We start from the raw sequence: 20,356 nt of genomic DNA, 5'->3' as shown, positions 1-20,356 counted from the left end.
TTGCTTATCTGTGCATCCTAACTGCTTTTCGATACACGCACAACCATTTGTTTGCTTCAGCTGGCTTCTCTACTGTGCTACCCTCAGAGTGGGGGAAAGGAATGAAATTAAGTGACGGAGTGACTTGTGCTTTTTTACAGTAACTGCCATGGAAAAATGCAGTGATTACTTTGGTGTGGCCATGACTGATGACAGTTCTCAGCACTGCCCAGCAGACTCTGAGCTGTGGGGTCACCCAAGCCCTGGATCTTGTTTCTAGCGATATTTGGTATTAGCTACTGTGGAGGAATGAAGAACCCAAATAATAAAAACCGTTAATATCTTGATCCCAGAAAGGATTTTGTGATTTCTTTTAATACAAGACAATCTTATGAAGCCTGTGCATAAGTATGTAGGTTAGCAAGGATTAGCAAGAAGATTAAATCTTTGTATGCAGCATTTCTTTGGCTTCTTTGTTCTGATTGCTATTCTGAACTCCACAGACCTATTGTTCAATTCAATGCACATATGGTTGCTTTACATTGGTCTGTAAAGAGGCAACAATCAAGCAAACCAACAAACAGAAAAATACAAGGATATATCTGTGAGTGCCTGTGTTTGTGTTTAGATGTGTGAGAAACGGTAAGCCAAACTAATAAACTGGTGCAAGTGAGACAAATTCATCAGAAGCTAAAGCCAAATCTAGCCAAACACGTAGAGCTAAAGCTCAGGGGTGTTGTTGGGAGCTGTGGGAAAAGGGATTCTTCGTAGCTCCCTCCCTGTCCTCCTTGCTCTGGGCTTGCAGAACAAGTGCAGAACCTTTTGGTGGTTGTTGCATTAAGAGCCATTCTGCCTTGGGAACCTTCACTTTGCAAGCAAAGAACACCAAGAAGACGGGTAATGTAGTTTTTGTGAGCTCACCAGCACTCCTAAACCACATAGGAGCAGTCAGAGAGCAGAGCCCCAGAAAGGGAGTGTCTAACCATCACCTGCCTCTCCACTCTGCACCTTCCAAATCCAAGCATTGTTTCCACCATGCACCACAGAGCTACTACAAAAGAGTTTCCCTCCATAGCAACAGACACAATAACCTAGGTCCGGGGTGGTTTTCCTCATCCTGGATAATTTTTTAGATAGTTGTACTTCTCCAACCCTCAGGGCTAACTCCCCCACTCTACTGCAGCTTCCTATTCCACCAGCAGCTGGTTCCTCCACAGTCCAGAATAGCAGCAATGAGATCTCCCGCTCCCAGTTCTGGTATTCACCAAGATTTGTGGGAGGAGAGTCCATGGCTACTTCAGCTTTCTCTACCCCTCTTCTGTGTGCCACCTATTTCCTGATACTTTTATGCCCTTTCTATGAGGATAAAAAGAAATCTTACTCATGTCCTAGCAGGAAATAATCTGGGTGAAGGTTGGATTAGGAACAGAAGAACATCTGTTTTGCTAGGTTCAAGTGCTCAGATTGAATGTATAATCTTTTCCACCATTGTCAGATAGAGAATGAGGAGGTGAGACAGTCTGAGGAAAAAGAAGGAAAAAAGGGAACCTTATTAAAAGTTATCAGGAGGAGTCCTCCACTTTCTTTCTTCACAGTGCTATTCTCACCCTGAAGCTTTGTAACATACTACAGAAGTCATAGTGTCTGCAGTTAAATGGGCAGGAATGGTCTTTGAGAAGACAACTGAAGCTGCATTTTGTACATGCAAAATCTAGCTCTTTTGGTAACCTAGAGTGACTTCTCTTCCCAACAGAAATTGCAAGGAGAGAAAAGTCCCAAGAATATCAATGACACTCTCAAAGAATTGTTTGAGATCGTTCCTGGGGATGGGGATCCACTGCAAGAACGAGATATTTTCACATGCAGACGATGCGCCGTTGTGGGAAATTCCGGGAACCTTCGACAGTCTCAGTATGGACACGATATTGACTCCCATGACTTTGTGCTCAGGTAAGTATGTACCACCTCAGCTCCACATGCGTCTGTTGTTCAAGACTCATCAGCATTTTGGGAGCACTAGTGAGCAAACAAGATTTTAGGGGCTATCCAGTGAAATTTGATACTTAGGTCCAGTCTAAGCTCCAGAGAGGTAAACGAGTTAGAAGTGACTTCTAGATGACCAGAAGTGAGCAACTGGAAGACTTTTCCTCATAACAGGGGATCTAGGAGACAGCTGGATGATTGCAGCAACTTTATAAAGGCTGGTACCACCTCTATGTTGTGAGGAAGGGTGGATATTGTGTCCCACTGGAATCACGAAGTAGGGTCCAGCTAGGCAGAGCTGAGCACACAAAAGGCAGTCAAGATATCTGGGCCGAATATATTTGTCTTTGCAAAGCTGTCAGATGACCTTTCTTAACCACAGTGGTCAGTAGCATTTGCCAGGTTTCACACCATGGTTGCTAGTACAACAAAATTCAGGGAGCGATGCAGAGATCAGACAATCTGGAAGGGAAGAACTGCTTCTGAAAACACAGTCTCTGAGATTGTACTCCCAGAAGCAACATAATAAGCTTTGTTGTGCCACAAGGCTTCTGGGGTGGATTTAGATGACATCTGAATGTTCACACTGAAGTAATTTAAGGAGATCTCCCCTTCAGTTACTCCCCAACCCTTGGCCAAAGGTTGATCCCTAGAAGCAGAGGCAGCAGACCTGCTCTTCAGATCTGTCTGAGCTGCTGCAGCTCTTGGCATGAAGGTATACCCACATGAAGTGAAGTGGATAGCTTCGTACATTAATACTGCCCATTGTGAGTGTGAAGCAACTGAAGAACATCTGTGCTTACTTGCCTCACCTAAATTTCAAGACTCATGCAGAAAGGTCTAGATAGACTCAAAGGCTATTTTTTGGAGTGGTAAGTGAAGAGTAACACACTCAGATGTTTGTTTCTACTCTGAGGCCTTGCCCTTGCCACAGCCATGCATTCTTGAAAAAGGAGAAAACATTCATGATTTGCAATCAGATCTTTCTGTCTCTTATCTCTGTTTCAGCAGTCTTTTGAGCTTTACCCACCTGAGCTAGGTTTGAAGAGATGACACAAGATTTTTAGGATTTTCTGTGGAAACCTGTGCAAAAAAGGTGACCCTTCCGTGTGTTATTCCAGGAACAAAATCTTTTGTGGCCTGAAGTTTACTTCCTCGTGCTTTGGCAATGCAGCCAAGCGTGATAGAGAGCCAAGGAGTCAGAGGTGGCACCTTTCATTGCAAACACCATTTCCACCAGCTTAGTTTTATTTATTTAACCAACTGTTTTTATGACTGAAGTAACTCCAGGTCTTCATGCTCAGATTATGTGTGCACAGTGCCTTCCACCATCCTGTTCTGCCATGCAGATGATGGGGAAGGTACACAGACCCAAGTGCAGGGTGCAAGTCTGTTACCAAGATGCCACCTTTGTCTTCACTAACAGAAAAAAAGCCTTTCACTTTTTACTTCAGGCTGACTAATCTCAAGACAAAAACATAGTAAGAACCTTTAGAGGATTTCTACACTGAGCAGCACAGATCCCTGAAGTTGGCAGAGAAGAGACTAGCTCAGCAACAAGTCTACACAGGCTGGTAGGCTAATAACTGCCTTTTAGGGAGTTAGAAGAAACTTAATGAATTCACCTGGGGAGAGCACCACAATATTGCAGCCTCACATATATTTACTAAAGAGATTTAGTAAATCCTCTGTTATCAGTAACTTGGGGAGCATGTTGTCTGACAATGTGTGATGCTGCTCCTCATCTAATCCTTCCTTACACTCCCCACACTTCTACTAGGTCTCTGCAGTAGACCACTGAGCTTCAGAGAAACCTCATTTTGCACAGAGCTAGACTGAGGGTTTCTCCACAGTGTTGCTCAGATATCATGGAGACATACAAAGTCATTCAGAGCCACTTTGCAGATCTCTAATCTTCATTATGCTGCACCACAGAAACATGTCATTGCTCTACCCACGGCAAGCTAATGTATCAACAAGGGAATTGCTGATGTGTCCACAGAGTTCCTTTAGGAGTAAACACAAGCCTAGAGATGTTCGTGGAGTCCTAGCAGCGTTTGCAGTTCAGATAACCCCCTTTGCTCCCAGTTCCGCGATAGTCGCAACATAAAGCACCTCTATTTGCCCAATGCATTTTGATGGAGCCCTGGTGGGCCCTGAGCAGATCTTCATGCACTGACCCTAGGGTTACTGAAAGACCACACTACTGGATCTAACTGACATGATAGCAAACTATGGAGCTGATTTAGGAGTGACCCCTCACTCCTCAGTAGATTTATCAGAGTCTGGGGGCATACTATAAAGTAAGCCGTGAGTAAGTAAAGTGTCAGCAGTAGTCCATGTACTTGTCATTGTGGCTTTTGTGCCTTTTCATAGAAGGACCAAGAGGAATAGTTACTGTTTCTCATCACACATTACGTTGTTTATTAGCTCATCCCTAGTCATTGAAATACATCTGTAAAGTTGGGTGAGAATGAAACTCTTAAGAGATCTAGTTGACGAACTGCAGAGTACTATATTTCTACCTACTACATGCAGCAATTTCAGGATAAAAGAGTTGTGCCCTCACAGAGTCAGCCTCTATTGACCAGCTCTCCACTTGACTACTAAAGGGATACAAGAACTTGCTCAGAGAAACACCTTCTTTGCAGACTCTCTCATTCAGTCAGAGGAATCCCATTAAAGCCTAGTTTTCATACGCTTTATCTTCTATGGATGGTGATCATTTCAGCCTGCTTGAGGACCCTCTGTCCTCAAGGATACTGCTCTGGATACTGCTCTGTCAAGGCAGTATGACAAGTCTGCATATAGCAGTCTCCTTAGCCATGGGGATATTTTCCTGCCACTTCAAGCAATATGTTTCTTCCTACATAATTTCTCTCCAGCTTTCTCATCTTTTATTTTCTTTTTTCTTTTCTTTTTTCTTTTTTTTTATGTAGAATGAATCGTGCCCCCACTGCTGGCTTTGAATCAGATGTTGGCAGCAAGACCACTCACCACTTTGTTTACCCTGAGAGCTACAAAGAGTTGGCAGAAAATGTGAGCATGATCGTGATCCCCTTCAAAACCCTGGACCTGCGCTGGATTGTCACTGCTCTCACAACGGGCACCATCAACTTGTGAGTAACGGTAGCCTGCAAGTGAGCTGGCAGAAGGGGTGGAAGTCTACGCACCTCACATTGCTACAGAAAGAAGTCCACACTGAGTTAGCCTCCACTTCCGATAAGGACTAGGGGAGCATTACAGACTGTCTCAGAGCATAATTTTGTCTTGAAAATTTGCTTTCTAGCAACAGTTTGATGTTAGGGTGCAGTTTTCGAGACGGAGATCCAGGTCCAGCTCTTCTTTGGCCCCACACAACAATCTCAAAAAAATAAAAGGGATGCTTTTGCTGCTGGAAATAGGCAGCCTAACAACCTCCTTCCTGGGCTTTGGGGTAGAGTTTCTCATTTTGAGCTTCTTAGCATCCCTTCTTTTCTCAGATACCTTTGGAAATAAAGCAGGTGAAGTCAGAGTGTGTACCCAGCAAAAATCCATTTGCAGAATCAGTAGTTTGGTAGGTTATTCATCCAGAGGCCATCTTAGACATCCAGATTATCCCAGTTGTGACATTCTGAGTAGTGTCTGAGTAGCCCTCCAGTACATATTATCCTGTTTACAGAAGATCATAGAATCATAGAATCAGTAAGGTTGAAAGGGACCTCTGGAGATCATCTAGTCCAACCTCCCATGATACGGAAGCAGAGAGAGATGCAGTGGTGGTTCACACAAGGTGGTGAAAGCAGAGGTGGAAAAGGTATTGCAGCACTTTGACCCCAGTTGACCTCACTTGGGAGAGTTAGTCAGGAGTTTGGTCCATCTTTCCTGGTAGTAAAACAGGGACACTGATCTCTCACATGTCTCCTCAGAAAGCCTCTGAGGGCTTCACACTTACAGTTTTTTTCTGGCTAGAGTCAGATCCATCTATCAGAGAGTTTGCTCTGTGCCAGAGTATTATTTTTCTTGCAGGATGCAGGGCTATTAAAAGGGAGGCATTACCCTGAGAATCACTCTCGGGCTGGAGAGCCCCTTCAAAGCCTTTCTCTCTATTCCTCCCATCAGGCTTAGCCTCTCATCCCTTCTCTTCTGCCTGCTTCAGAGAGCGAAGCTGGCATTGGAGTTATCCGTCTTGTGTGATTTTAATTTCCTGGTTGGAAATTGTCTCTCATTCAGGCAGTCTGACACCAACCCATATCAGAGCTTAAACATACAGGGCTTTGGAGATGTTGCTGAATTAGATCTGTGGCTAATTGCCAGCTTGAGCAATGAGTGGCCAATGGAGCCTTTAGGAGAAGTCACAGCAGAGAGGGGGAGAGAGGGAAGGTGAAGCACTCGTAAGCCGTTGCCTACATGATTTGGATCCTTTCCAGAGTGCTAGATGCAGGCGGAGCTGCCTCAGCCCTTCCTGGGAAAAGAGGTGTTTCCTCCTCCCCGGATGCTGCACGGAAGGATCGCAGTGATGTAGGAAGGAGGACACTGTCCTGAAGAAGGAGGGCAGAGGGACTGTGCCTGCCTGCGTGGTGGAAAAGGCAGACACAACATTTCTATGCATCTTGTCAAAGTGTTTGCCAAGCATCTCTGGGAAAACAAGTTTTCTTTTTTTCTAAATAAAGAAACTGGGGGAAAAAAAAGTGAGCAAGATGAGGGCACAGTCGAATGACAAATGGAGGGTCGCATTGTGTGTCCTCCCTTGGCTTTTTTTTTCCCCCCTCCTTTTCCCATGCATTACCTGGTCTCTGCACTTGCCTCAGCTCAGCCAGGCGAAAGCCATGAACTTGTGCTGTCCTCTCCCCGCCCCCCCCCCAGCAGAGGAGTGAGCTGCTTGCTGGATCAATATTAAGCTGCTGCAAGCTGTCTTGTGGTAGCATGGCTCATGGTGATTGAAAGACATGTGGAGCAGATATCCTTGTTTCATGCGTCTCTTGCGTACCTTAGCCTCAATTTATCACATTTTACCTGGCAATAATGTGCCACGCTGATATTTATTCTCTATTTCTTCTTTATGAGTGCTTTTGGGATGAAGCGCTGTCCTGCTAATACATTTATGGCAGCACTGGAATTAGAAATATGAACAAAATGCATGTTTCTTCTGGACCCTGCTAGCAGATTCTCTCCCTTCCTTTAAGCTGGCTTTTCCTAATCCAGAGAATGAAATTTTTGACATTTGTATGCTATGTGAGGTTATCTGCTGTTTGTAAAGCCATGACCTCGTGGGATTGCTCAGTAGCACCATACTTCTTGCTACACATAGAGAGCAGGAGCATATCAGACTATTTATTTCAGAGAAAAGTATTTCAAACTTTTTCAACTTTTTTTTCTAATTTCAGAGTCTCAGAAGATTAAAAGCTTGCAAAAAATCTGTCTCTACACACTAGCGATTAGACCTGCTTCACATTTTTAAGAAAAAAAAAATGATGGGACAAAATTTGGTTTTTATTTCTCTTCTCTTTGTAAAAACAGTTTAGATCCTTTTCAAGTCTTAGTATATTAGGATTCTTTTAACTTGCAACAAATGTGCTGTAGTTTATTTTTAGTGTTTTTATTTTTTTGACACTAAGGCTTGTTATATCCAGTTGTGTTAAGAAATCCATCTTTAAGCAATGTTTTAAATCTCAGAAAATCAGTTCACTTAGAAAATCAGCTAAAAATATATCGCTGACATTTTTTGTAGGTTTTTTCTTTAGCAAGCTCTATCAATAAAAATGTTTGAGAAGCTCTGGCCTTAAGCCTGGCTCCAAAGCCTAACAGGATCCACAGAAAGCTTCTGGTTGCCTTAAACAGGCTTTGACTTGAACCCCTTGTTATGTCTTTGTCAAATCAGTGAGTTAGGTCTCTCGAACTACTTTAGGGTTCTGCCCCATGCGCAGAGGTTGTCCCTCCATCTGCAGCTTTATTCTGATTGCCAGAGAACATAATGGGATTCCTTAATCAGCTTCGTTAACAAGGAGCGTTGAGCGAAAAGTCAATTATTTGCTGTTGTTTATTAGTTCATAGAGCACTGTTTCCATGTATTGCAATGCTTTGAAAACACCATCAGCCCAGCAAACATTTGCATGCCAATAAACCATATGAAACAGCAACAGGAATCACCTCTGGCTGCATGTTAAAGAGATGCAGCCTTGGCTCATAAAGGTCACACTTTCAGGGGTGCAGAACTCTTGCATGCAAGCTCCTACATCACACCCCCAGCACCCTGCAACCCTTTGAGGCACACTGACCCCCCTCCCAAGTCACAGAAGTGCCTCAAGCCCATTCCAGCCCCAACAGTCCTTTGGAAGCGTCTTGCAACCCCAACACCTACTGCACATATTCTTACCCGCGGTAGGAAGAGGAGCCTGCAGAAGGCCTTCTGGGCCAGTGTCACCCACCCACATTTTGGTCACTGTCACTCTTCTGTGCCCAAAGTGCAAAGCTGCTCACTATGTTTTGAGTACTTAGCCTCAGAAGTTGGAGCAGGCGGGTTGCAGCAGGAAAGTTGAGTGAGCCCTTAGCCCAGCTAGAAGACACAACTAGTTGCCTACAAGGCAATCACAAGAATAGAGATCAGCACGTGCAGGGAAAATATTTTTGCTTAATAAGATACAGGATATGTATTTATAATTAAGTAGTATCACGTGGATTTGGTAAGTATCTGTTATAAATTATTATAGTATTTATGTAAGTATTTAACTGGAATAAATATCAGTATTTTAAGATTTCTTCTGAACTCAAAGAAGAGAAATTGCATAATTAATAAGCTGGCACATGCTGAAGTAATAAAACTAGAAAATCATAGGCACAAAAATTACAAGACATTTAACATAATTTTAGTCTGATAGGCTAAACCAATGAGCATGCATTAGGCAAACATAATGACAGATACAATATGTAAGGAAATTGTTGTATACATTTGTAAAGGGTAGAAGGGATCAAAAAGAATTAAAACCCATCGGAGGCATCTCCCATTTGGTTGACAGGACCTTGCATTTCAATGTGGCTCTCTAAGACTGAGCATTGTCTCAGGAAAGATCTGAGGAAAACACGGGAGCAAAAACCTCCAGGCCCTCATCAGTCGTATACTGAGTGCGGTTGCCTTGGCAGGAAGATTCTGCAAGTCTGCTAGGAAGCACTGTAGCGAAAAAAGCCCCATGTATCTCCACTTGTATTGCCAAAGAACAGTTTCTGTCTTCCTTAAAGTGCTCCACATCTTTGCCCTTGGTTAAGGGTGCAGTAGATGTCCTCTGCAAAGCAGCCAGTGACACTGGCAGACTTTGTTAGAGCCCTGCCAAGTGACTCATATGGGACTTTTCCCAGATTGTATGAATTCCACCTGCAGCTTTGCTCTGTGTGCCATTCTGGTGTGGTACTTACCGGGTCACTAACTCCCTGGCTACTATGCATCCGGGTTTTACGTGATCATAACATCATAGTTCTCCATTTGGTCTTAAGCAGTGTGCCAATACTTCTTACGCAGTTGTATGAAATTCTACAGCTAAGCAACAGCAGTGTTTGGGCACTGCTTCTGAAAAAAAAAAGAACAACTACCTCATGATTAAAATGACTAATACATCATCTGATCAAAGCTACAGTACTCTCTTTGTTGGTTTAGAGCTATCTGCAAATACTATCTTGGACTTGCACGTAGTTCTTACTGGTTTTGTACTGTACCTGGCTGGTCATCAGTAAAATAAGCCCCCTTGTTTCCTCTACATCATCTTTTTAGAAGAAAAAAACAGCTATTTATTTTTTTAAGGTAATGAAGGGATTCTGCCAGAAAAAAAAATGCCTTCATTACCATAAGAAGGATATGGGATCATCAAGCCTGTTTCTGCCAACTTTGTTACACATGGGAGGCAGGTACAAGGGCAAATTTGTGAGGGCAGTTGGAGAGGTCTGCACGTGGTCCCCTTTTGTCCCCCTTTCCCATTAGCACTTCCCACCCTAGTGCATGTCCTGTGTCATATCCCATACTGCTGTCACCTCTCCCACCTCACCCAGCCTGGAACAAGAATTCCAGGTTTCAGGAATGCTCAGAGGAAACAAGGACAGTGCTGTGTCACCACTCTTTTGGGAGTGTGTTAAATCTTAATGATAGAATCCTTCTTATTACCAAAAATTGAGTGCAAACATTTAGACTGAACTAGCAGAAGGCTTTGGTGATTGCCCATGTGGAGTAAGGACGCGACTGGGAAGCTATGTCTGGGGATGTGCTCCAGCAGCGAGGCCAGGTCACCAGTATTTTCACACTTGAAGTGAACTTGAGGCAGTTTTCACACACCATGCATGTGCCGAGCCGTGCAGCGCCAGTGTGCGTTGTGCATGGGGCGTGGGGAAGAACAGCCTTTTTGTCTTCAACATGTGACTTGTGATTTTGAACCAGTCACAAGGTATGATTTGGTAGGAACTGCTGGCAACCTTCTGCTTCCCACAGCGACTGGAGGGAGGGAATGGCTTACCGGTGTGGGGCCATGGGCTGGAAATGCACAAGTTGCATGTTGAGCACAGAAATCATGGACTCTGCTACCACCTACTCTGAAAATTGTGCATCAGCCACAATATTGAAAGGGGAAAAGTCTCCCTCTAGTGGGAAAAGGGTTTTCCACCATGGAATTAAACCAAAAACCATTCCTGTCTTTAAGTTCAAATAGTAGATTTACTGCAACTCTGATGGTCTGAGAATTTAGATTCTTGGACTCTGTGTAATGTTGACTGTGTAGTATATTACCAACTAAAGTCATGGTGTCCTACTGTCAATAATTACTTATAAAATTAAAAAAAAAATTGTGACATCTCCCTGTAAATTTTGCCTCAGTGAAAGCTTGGTTCATTTTATGACTTCGTTGTTTAATTGCAGCCTCATTTTACAATAGATTATCTGATGTAGTATGAAAATATTACTCAACATGAAAAACATTATTGGAAATAGTTGCAAATATTAATATGTTAGGCTTTTACTAATTCTTTTTTTTTTTTTTTTTTTTAACAGCACGTATGTTCCAGTTCCAAGGAAAATCAAAGTCAAAAAAGATAAGGTGAGCAATGCAGGTCTGTTAATTTGCCCTGATGAACCAGCTGTAGATTTTTTGCCTCTTTGGGAGACTGAAGAATCCAGGGGAGTTTTTCACATTCATAAAAAAGGCAAACAAATATACACATTCTTTACAAGGCTTAGCTAAGCTAAAAGTTTATTTCCTAGTGTGCTATTCATACCATAATTTGGCCACTAAATAGCTGAGGTTGGGAAGAAACTGCTCCTGTGACTATGCTATTGTGCAATGGCTGGTGTTGAAGATGGCATTGCTCCCTCTGGTACCGCTAAGGGAGACGAAAGGTGCTCCACTGGCCAGCAGCACTCGCCCTCTGCAGCAATTACTCTATTTCCACTTGTTGCAGTCGTTGGAATATAACAATATTTTGAGCTGTGGAAAGCTTTTGGAGATATTTTTAAAATGATTTGACTGTCTGAACTCCAACCACGTTTCTTGCTCCTGGGTTGCTTCCTTACAGTAAGGAGCTAAGTAAGCTCTGAACAAATAAAAAGTCATGTATTTTCAAGTCAGTGGAGAGCTTGTGATGGTTTCAATGACTCTTGGAGAAGGCCCTTAGCCCACAAATGTACCAACTGTCTGCACTGAATTCAGCAAGCCTGGAGCTTGGGCTCAAGCTAAGTCCACGCTGTTTAATGGTTAGCGCAGTTCCTGGCACAGTTTTCTCCCAGGCTCATTGATACTCTCCCAAGTGATACCCAAGCACAGTCTGGGAGATAGCATAGGCTTGAGAATATCCCCCATTTTGGATAGGAACAGAATTTAGCTATGTGAACACAGTCTGTGCCATCCCGCTTGCTCCAGGTGGAGAAATAAAGAAATATCTCTGGGCCATTGTCTCTCACGGTGTGCATGTGTGGAAGAGCTCGAGATCCCAGCGTCTCCAAGACTCTTACAGAGCATTAAGATTGCAGACATCCTGTAGACAGGGACAGAGTTAGGCACTGAGCTGCCTTTCTAACGTATGAAAGGGCCAGCATTGCTCCACTGCTGTGCGTAACCTTCTCTAAGGCACTGTTGCCCTGGCACAGGCTCCCTGTGTTCCTCCTGACCCATCTGCTTCACTCTGTAGATGCCTACAGAAGAAACATATATGGTGCATTCAAAAAATGGCAGGTAGCTACCTCACTGCTAAAAGTAGATCCCATTTGTAAATACATGCCTGAAAGCTGCATTTACTGACTAAGACGTGTGTCCATCATTTAGCAGACCAAACTTTTCCAAAAGCTTCAGATGAGTCCTTTCAACTAGTATCACTTTATATCCCTGCACTTCTATGAGGTGTAAAATAATCACTCTACTGGTCCCTACCTGTTGTGAGGGACACATTAACCTGTGTGAAACCCTTGTGAGATGCCCTCTGGCGCGTTGTTAAACTCGTGTCACCGTTTAGCTGCTAGCAGCAGCCTAGGGTATGACTAGCAGTACGGAGTAACTTCCTGACAAGGGAGACAGTATGCTTGTACTTTCTGCCGTGCTGTGCAATGCAAAACCCCCCATGAGAAGTGACTGCACGCAGATACAACATCAGCAATTAACCTCTGACTTTGTAGAAAGGAAAGCCCTGCAGCTAACCAGACAGCACTGATGCACTGCCACTCTAATTACGAGCACAGCATGGGAGGGCAGAGCTGATGGCGAGGCCTCCCTTTGCCCAGTTCAGGGAAGGGGTGTGAAACCCAAGGCTCCCACTGGTTATTGGATTCACTGTTCGCTCCACTCTAAAATGCTCCGTCCCCATTAGATGGCCCCATAATTTCTCCAGGAGATAATCAAGTGTGATGTATGTCTTGTAGAAAATAAGGCCTAAAAAAAAGAGCATGCTTGCGAAAGAGGATACACGACTTGATAGACTTGCAAGCCCCAGGTTCCCCTAGACCTGTACCTACAGAGAGACCAAGATATGGCTGGCACATTGCTCCTACATTCCCACCCAAATCTCGCTTGACATTTTACACTTCCTTTCTCAGGCCTCAGATTCCTCATGGTTCACCCTTGTTGCAGCAGGATACTGCAGTGACAGCTATGGCTACTGCTTTTCACAGTAGCAGGAAAAACTGAATGCCTGTTTTTCTTCTCACTTGTGCCACCTCAAACCCATTGATTTGAATAAGAATCACTCAGGATTTGCAGCAGAGTAAACAGGAGGAGTGTCAGGTCCTAGGAAGGAATAGTCATATGTAATTGCACTTAGGAAATGTTTTTGAATGTATTTAACTATGTGATTTTATATTTTCCTTACACCTGCGCTCAGGGAATAACTGTCATCATTCCTGTCTCCTCACTCTCTTACCCCAGCGTCCTTTAGGGATTAAATGCTACTAGGTTTGGGGGGTTTTTGTTTTTGTTTTGTTTTCCAAAGTATTTTACTAATGAGCCAATCTCTCTATTTATTTTTTAGATTCTGATTTATAACCCAGCTTTTATCAAGTATGTCTATGAAAACTGGCTCCAGCATCATGGAAGATACCCCTCCACAGGCCTTTTGTCACTGATATTTGCACTCCATGTATGCGATGAGGTAAAGGCAGGTTGGGTTTGGATATATAGATAGCACAAGAGGATGTTTCTTGTTGGGATGCCAGAATTGTGCCTGGGTCGCTCACTCATTCTTTATTTGCCCATCTCCATCTTCTCTGCCATTTGCTTCTTAAACCAGCTTACAGAGTCCTCAGTAACATGTAGATGTGCTCAACTCTCAATGGTTTATTTTTTAATGTGAGTAGCACTTCAGATGTATTTTTCACAGAAATACAGTTAAACGTAAAGAGTAAGATTATATTTGACATTGAGACATCTAAATGCAGATGTCAAGCTAATGGTATCTATGTCTTCATTAGCTGTTTATGCACCTATCTAGTCAGTGGAGGCCCAAGTTATAATTTATCTTACCATTTAAGCATCTAGAGCCATTGGTGTTGCCCTAAGCTTGCCATCTGCCTCCAACTGCCTGGCCAGGAGGGTGTGGGTCTCTGTGTGATGTCTTCCCATCTTGAACACTATGAGACCATCTCATGGACAGTTGAACTGAGCTCATATGAACACAGTGAGTGGAGCTGAAGGACTGATTCAGCAAACCAAACTGTCGGTGACACATTCTCTGGAGAGCGCTCAATCCACCTGGATAATTTCCATCTGGGTAACTAACCCTTAAACTTAATCCCACCTGAAGAACATTGATTAACCACTCTCACACAAGCCAGATTCAGAAATATATATGGTCCATTTTCAGATTCCTTTCAGTTCCCAGGTTTGGGGGTTTATACAGCAGATTATGGTAAATCCTTCCACTCCAGGAGTTACTTGAAGAAATTGCCAGGTTCAAGGATATGAGATGCTCCTAGGTGATCAGTCTTAGATAGTTAGCATAAAACCAGGTCAGCTCTACAAAATCTTGCAAGCACAGGTCTTTCAGCACAAGGTATAAAAATAATTATGCTGGCAAAATCCCTGGCCTGGACACAGCTCTGCTGACAAAAGCAAACTTTTGTTGTCTTGGCCTAGGTTGCTTGGAGAGGTAATGGCCCCATGCCAGTAGTAAAACTCCAAATTATTCTGGCAGAAACTGTAACAGCCAAGGCAGTCAGGAAGGCAGCTTGGGTGGAACCTGGTTGCTGATGAGCAGGCAATGAGAAAGGCTTTGATGTTACCAAAAATAATCTAAAACCAGCTTGTATTTGGGTGGTCCCAGGTGTGGGTGGATTGGGGTGCCTGTTCTGTGCACGATGGTCCATTCAAACCCCGTCATATCATTGCTCCCAGTTTACATAAAGTCGGTTGTGATGTTTTGGCTTATATCACCTGCAAGGACAGGCCTAGCCATCGATGAATGGACAACTGGGAGAGAAGAGGCTGTAGGTGTATACTCACAGAAAGAACATAGTATCCCTCTGCTTCTGGATCTCATGGAAGTGACTGTAGATGTCATATAATTAAACACCTAAATGTGGCTCCAGATGGGTTGGCATTTTGAAAACTAGGGCAAGAACAAATATATTTTCACCCTTTGTAGTCATAATCCACTAACAATGAGATTGTCATCCTAAATCCCTGCTCTCTTGAGGTCAAACGTCATCCTTAGAGGACAGGACTGTGTGTTCCCCATAATGGTAAAGAGGCGGTCACAGATAGAAATTTCCTCTTCTGCGTAGATTCAGATATGGTGACAGTCTCAGGATGGCTTAGGGTATATTGTCCCTTTATTGGCCCCCTATAAAGCCTGAGCTCATTATTCTGTGGTTGCATCACTGAGTGCAGTGGAACAGCTTGGCCCAGCACCAAGGTCTTGCTAGCTCTAGATGAACTGAAAGTTTCTTCAAAGTTTCAGACTGAGACCAAGGCTTTCCAAGCCATAACAGTAATTCTTTCTCACTTCCTAGGTGAACGTGTATGGTTTCGGAGCAGACAGCAGGGGACACTGGCATCACTACTGGGAAAACAACCCATCAGCAGGGGCTTTCCGGCAAACAGGTGTCCATGATGGGGATTTTGAGTTCAATATAACTTTGACTCTTGCCTCCATTGAAAAAATAAAATTTTTCAAGGGCAGATGACCCTTGCCACAGGGAGATGTGGGAGCTGCAATTTCCAGCATGCAGCAGAACAGAATTTAGTGAAGATGATCTGGAAACTAGCCAGGTTTAAGTGTCTGATTCTGCAGTGGATTTGGCATGTCTCACTGCTGCAATGATCACTGCACGGAGCTCGACTGAAGACCAGGTTCCTGGCTGCACTTGATTTCCTTCTACAGATAGCTGGGACCTACCAATTAGTTCTGGGGATAAATGATATGCTGAATCACTGCTTAGGCTCTACAGCTTAATATCTGAATTACTGATGAAAAATCTGCCAGTTGCAATTAAGGGAAACCTGGACACAGGAACTGCTATTTGTGTGTCCATTCTTTCCTTCAATAAGGCAGGAAATCCTTGAAGAAAACTGAAAAGAACTTCTGGCATCTGACACCCACTAGGGTAGCTGTGAACATCATAGTAAGGATTACCTCAAAGAAATGAATTCACTTCTGCTGTTGATCTTTTTGAACCATCTCTTCAGTTTCCTCTATTACTTCTCAGTTTATACTGTATTAAGCAAGAATGTGATGACGTTGCCTGGAGTAGTAACTCTGCCAATGCTTCAGTCTGCATTGATAGCATCTAAAAATATGAATCGAATCATTTCTGATCATTTATTATTTAATATTACTTCCTATACAGCCATAATGACAGGAGAAAACAATACTGAAAACTCCAGCAAAAAATGGCCTTTTTAGCTACTTGTTTGTTTGTCTTCTTTGGTTATATATATATATTTTTAATTCTTTTATGTGTGTATGTGTGTGTGTGGAAAATGCTCTGAAATGCTGATTTTTATTTAATCAATCCGGTTTAAGGTTGGGAAGTGGACTATTTTCTTTCAGTCGTTTACATGTGCCTTTTATAATTGTGCAACAGATGTACTTTTTTTTTTTTAAGATGACAAACCCTAAATTAAACCTTTTTATAGAAGGGGGAAAAATTAACCAAAGTTTAGCCTCCATGTGATATATTTTTTAGTCAAAACTAATAGTAACAGTTCCTATATTGTACTTGAAAAAATGCAAGCAAGGCTAATTTTTAAAGGTAACTTTTACCTTTTTTATGGGAAAATACCCAAAAGTTCCAATGAAATTTTTCTTCTTATTTTTTTACAAATTTAGAAAGTGATATCTCCTTACAAGGTCTCTGTTTGAAATGGAAGAAGAAATATCATGGGTGGCAATATAAGATAGTCATATAATAGGAATACTTAGTGCTGCAGCGGCATCTACAAGGACACACTCTATGCACGCTGATTCTACAGTATAAGCCAGATTTCCAAATAATGTGCATCTCTGGAGGAATGAGTATATTAATATCAGTTCCTGTAGGCAGTGAGAGGAGGGAAGTGACAATGCAGTTTTTATATCCACAGATTTTTGCTAGAATCAATACATTTGATCCTCAAGGATATGTGAAGTATGGCTCCAAGAACAAAGTTCAGATGATGGACTATGCGGAACTGTTTCTTAATGTCATGATAATAGGATTCATGAATTATTGCCCCATTGGGAAGCTACCTATTAACGGCCTCAGCATCACTAGCCAACAGTTGCTTTACCCACATGAGTATTTCTGTGAGCATATGAAGAGACAAGAATGCCAAATTTCCGTACAAGGAACTGAACTTCCATGTCGCACGCATATAACCCTTCAGTTTAGCAATATGGAAAGGGCAGGATCCTCCAACATTCATATTGAGACCCATTCATGATCCTTATGTCAAGAAAGCCTTTCATAGCATGGTCGTAACAGAACTTATTCACTTGCATGTTGCAGGAGGAGAAAATTCAACAAATTTAGTATCTGCTAAAGACCCTTTGTAAAAGAATGACAATTTTCTACTTGAATCATACTTGTTTGTTTGTTTTAAACATTGCCATTATTGAAATTGTTGTAAATCAATATGTTTCTGGTGAGAAAATAGGTTTCAAACAAAGCAGCTATATTAAGAGAAAGATTCCATGGAAGACTCCAGCAGTATCGTCACCCTGTGCTGGATTTTGAAGATATTTTTGCATTATGAACAATCCAAACACTTTAATTTCTTTTCTAATAGAGGGATGACAGTAATTCAGAAACATTTCATTGCTATTTCATTTTTGGAAAGACTTGGAAGAGTATGCATGGTGGCTTGGTACTCAGATGCTATTGATTTTTGCTCACAGGTGGCCATTTAGAATCAAAGGAAAAGATCAAAGATCAGCTAAATTTTGGTTATGTTGTTTTGAAAGCATCCTTTTGGTGTCCAAATTAAATTTCTACTTTTTCTCTGAATACTCTGCATCTGACATTATATATGCAATATCTTGGCTTATACTATACTGGTCAGGTCTAGCATCTTCATTATGGGACAAACTACAATTCCCATATAATTTTCTTACTGACAGCAAGCAGTAACTGTGTGCTGCTGATGCCATTTTCCCAAATATCAGGAGAACAGAAAGTGGATAAGACTAATATGTAGAATGAGGAATAGTTTGTGCCATCACATTTCTCTTCCAGAGGAACTTTTCCTGGAGTCTTTTAGGTGACTCACTATTGTCATGTTAGATCTTCTTAGAATTGTGTGTCCACAATTTTTCTGCTCACTCAAAAGCCTTCAGAATGAAGAGATACCAACAGACGATGCTGGAGGAACAATTCATTCCATTGCCAGAATTGAAGACTTTCTGCTTTCCTGCTGGGAACCCTGGTTTTATTTTGTTTAAAAGAAAAACAAAGGAAAACACTTAATCTGCCAAGGCTTCAAACTCTTGAACTGTATTTGCCACCACTGAAAAATCTCTAAGGCACTCCTTGAGTGTGTTGTGTTTTAAGCCAAAGCCAACTCTCTTGAGCACTTTTTTTTTCTGTTGTGACTAGATTTTCTTCCTATTTTTCTTTGAATATGTTGTTGATTATGATAATCATTTCTTTGCTCTGATTGTGACTCTCACTCAATCATTCTTTGACATTTTATTTATTTAAGTTTCCAGTATGATATGAATCAAAATAAATTTTTTATTATAATCAAGTGTTTCTTTATGTCCATGTTTCTTCTTCTCATAATATTTCCAGTAGCTTTAGCACTTCCTTACATATAACGTTGTTACACATAACAGTGTAATGAAGCTTTACCCTTCCTCCCCTCTTCTGACACACTTCTCCCCCATCAAGGAAACCACCACAGTTATATTTACAAATCATTCTCCTCTCCCAGAGGAAAGTTTAAGTTTCAGCCCCAGCAAAGCAAAATAACGCTGGCAGTTTGCTCTTGAAAACTACTTTGTACTTGGCTTCATGTCACATGTCCACTCACAAGAAGTGCACTGAATAGCAGTTTCCAGATCTGAAATGATTTTGTCAGCAACTTAATTTACATAAAATTACATTCAAAAGACTACTGGGACCAGTAAAACATGCAGCAGCAGCAACAGCAACATCCAGACAGATGGACCAGCCACAGGAGCTGGACAAAGGACTTTGCTTATACCATCAACTGAAGACGTAAAGTACCCACAGGGGAACAGTATGACTTCGGTTCATGGCATGAGTTCCTTTGATGGCTCACATTCAGGATAGCAATTAAACTCAACAAATGAAAAGGCAAGGGAGTCCCTTGCCACCTTTAAAATCTCAGTTTTCACTTTCCTTTCATATAGACTTGTAGGGAGCGGAACTCATTACATTTTGCTGTCTTCAGTCAATGTGAAATAAAATGTGGTTCACTCAGTGGAAAGTACTCCTGGGTTAGGTACTCCTATGCAGAGGCAAATTTCTACTTTTTCAATTTAGTTTTTCCTGTAGACATTTTGAGTTGCTCCAGAGTTTCCAAGGTAGCATTTGGTCAGCAGAACATCAACATATCCATATGGGAATTTGGCCAGACTGGTGATAATCCTACTAAGACAGGACATTCCCAGAATTGTTACTTTTTTTCCATGTAATTAGAGATTCCAGTGATAAACAGCAGGTCAGAGCAGGCCAGAAGCCACACCACTAGATGCTAGAAGGTATGCAGAGGGCTTCATCAAGCACACTGAGAAGCTGGTGAGCTGCCGAGCCTCCAGCTGGCAGCAGCGGATTCACAGGCATGGTGACAAGAATGACTGATGACCAAAGGTTCACGGTCAGGACTTCTGAGAGCTGTCTGTGGAGAGAGGTTTTGCAAGCTGACAGCCTCTATCATTTGAGGCTTTGATTTGAATAGATAGACATGGAAAAAGACACCAGGAAAGGTCAAGATTGAGTAAATAAAAATAATCTGTGGAACTGTTTGGGAAACTAAGTGAAATGTTCTAGCCATTTACTTTGTTGCTCAAAGTAGGTGGGCCAAGGTTGAATTAGGCCAATGAGGGCTTTTGGGGAACACATGTGAACAAAGCGTTGTTCAGTGATGTTCCTCAAAATGCAGGTCCTGGATGCTCTTCATATCAGCACGCCAGGAGAGCAGGCTTAGGGCTGAGCATGTATACCCTAGAACACAACATTAAAATAAGCTAGAGACTTAAAACTGTATGTAGATTCAAAAGATGCTAAGACCTTTTCCTAAGTCTAAGAACAGGTAATACTAATGCCACCTGTGAGAAAATCTAGTCTTTGGGGTGCAACTGCACCGAGGTAACTTGTTCTTCCCAGTTTCTCATCCCACAGTTAATCCACCGGTATCAGATAAGATTACCACTTATCATTAGCAGGAATGACATGATCCAAACAAAAGAAAAAATATTTAAAAAGGAGTTTATTCAGAAGGAGTACAGGCAGCAACAG

General features: G+C 42.2%; 1 protein-coding gene across 13 annotated transcripts in view; it reads left to right on the top strand.

The window, feature by feature from the left end:
* Positions 1 to 18,620, top strand: part of ST3GAL1 (ST3 beta-galactoside alpha-2,3-sialyltransferase 1) — a 73,245-nt gene extending 54,625 nt beyond the window's left edge. For all 13 annotated transcript variants that reach the window (XM_062570646.1, XM_062570656.1, XM_062570655.1 and 10 more), the window contains 5 exons: positions 1,733 to 1,929; positions 4,902 to 5,081; positions 10,967 to 11,012; positions 13,429 to 13,548; positions 15,407 to 18,620. In XM_062570646.1, coding sequence (XP_062426630.1) covers positions 1,733 to 1,929; positions 4,902 to 5,081; positions 10,967 to 11,012; positions 13,429 to 13,548; positions 15,407 to 15,580 — 717 coding nt within the window. In that variant the 3' untranslated portion in view covers positions 15,581 to 18,620. The remainder of the gene's footprint in view (positions 1 to 1,732; positions 1,930 to 4,901; positions 5,082 to 10,966; positions 11,013 to 13,428; positions 13,549 to 15,406) is intronic.
* The last annotated feature ends 1,736 nt before the right edge of the window (positions 18,621 to 20,356 follow it).

This window comes from Rhea pennata, chromosome 2 (genome assembly GCF_028389875.1).
Source record: "Rhea pennata isolate bPtePen1 chromosome 2, bPtePen1.pri, whole genome shotgun sequence".
NCBI lineage: Eukaryota > Metazoa > Chordata > Aves > Rheiformes > Rheidae > Rhea > Rhea pennata.
The sequence above is the reverse complement of the archived record's forward strand: the minus strand, read 5'-3'. Positions and strand labels throughout refer to the sequence as shown.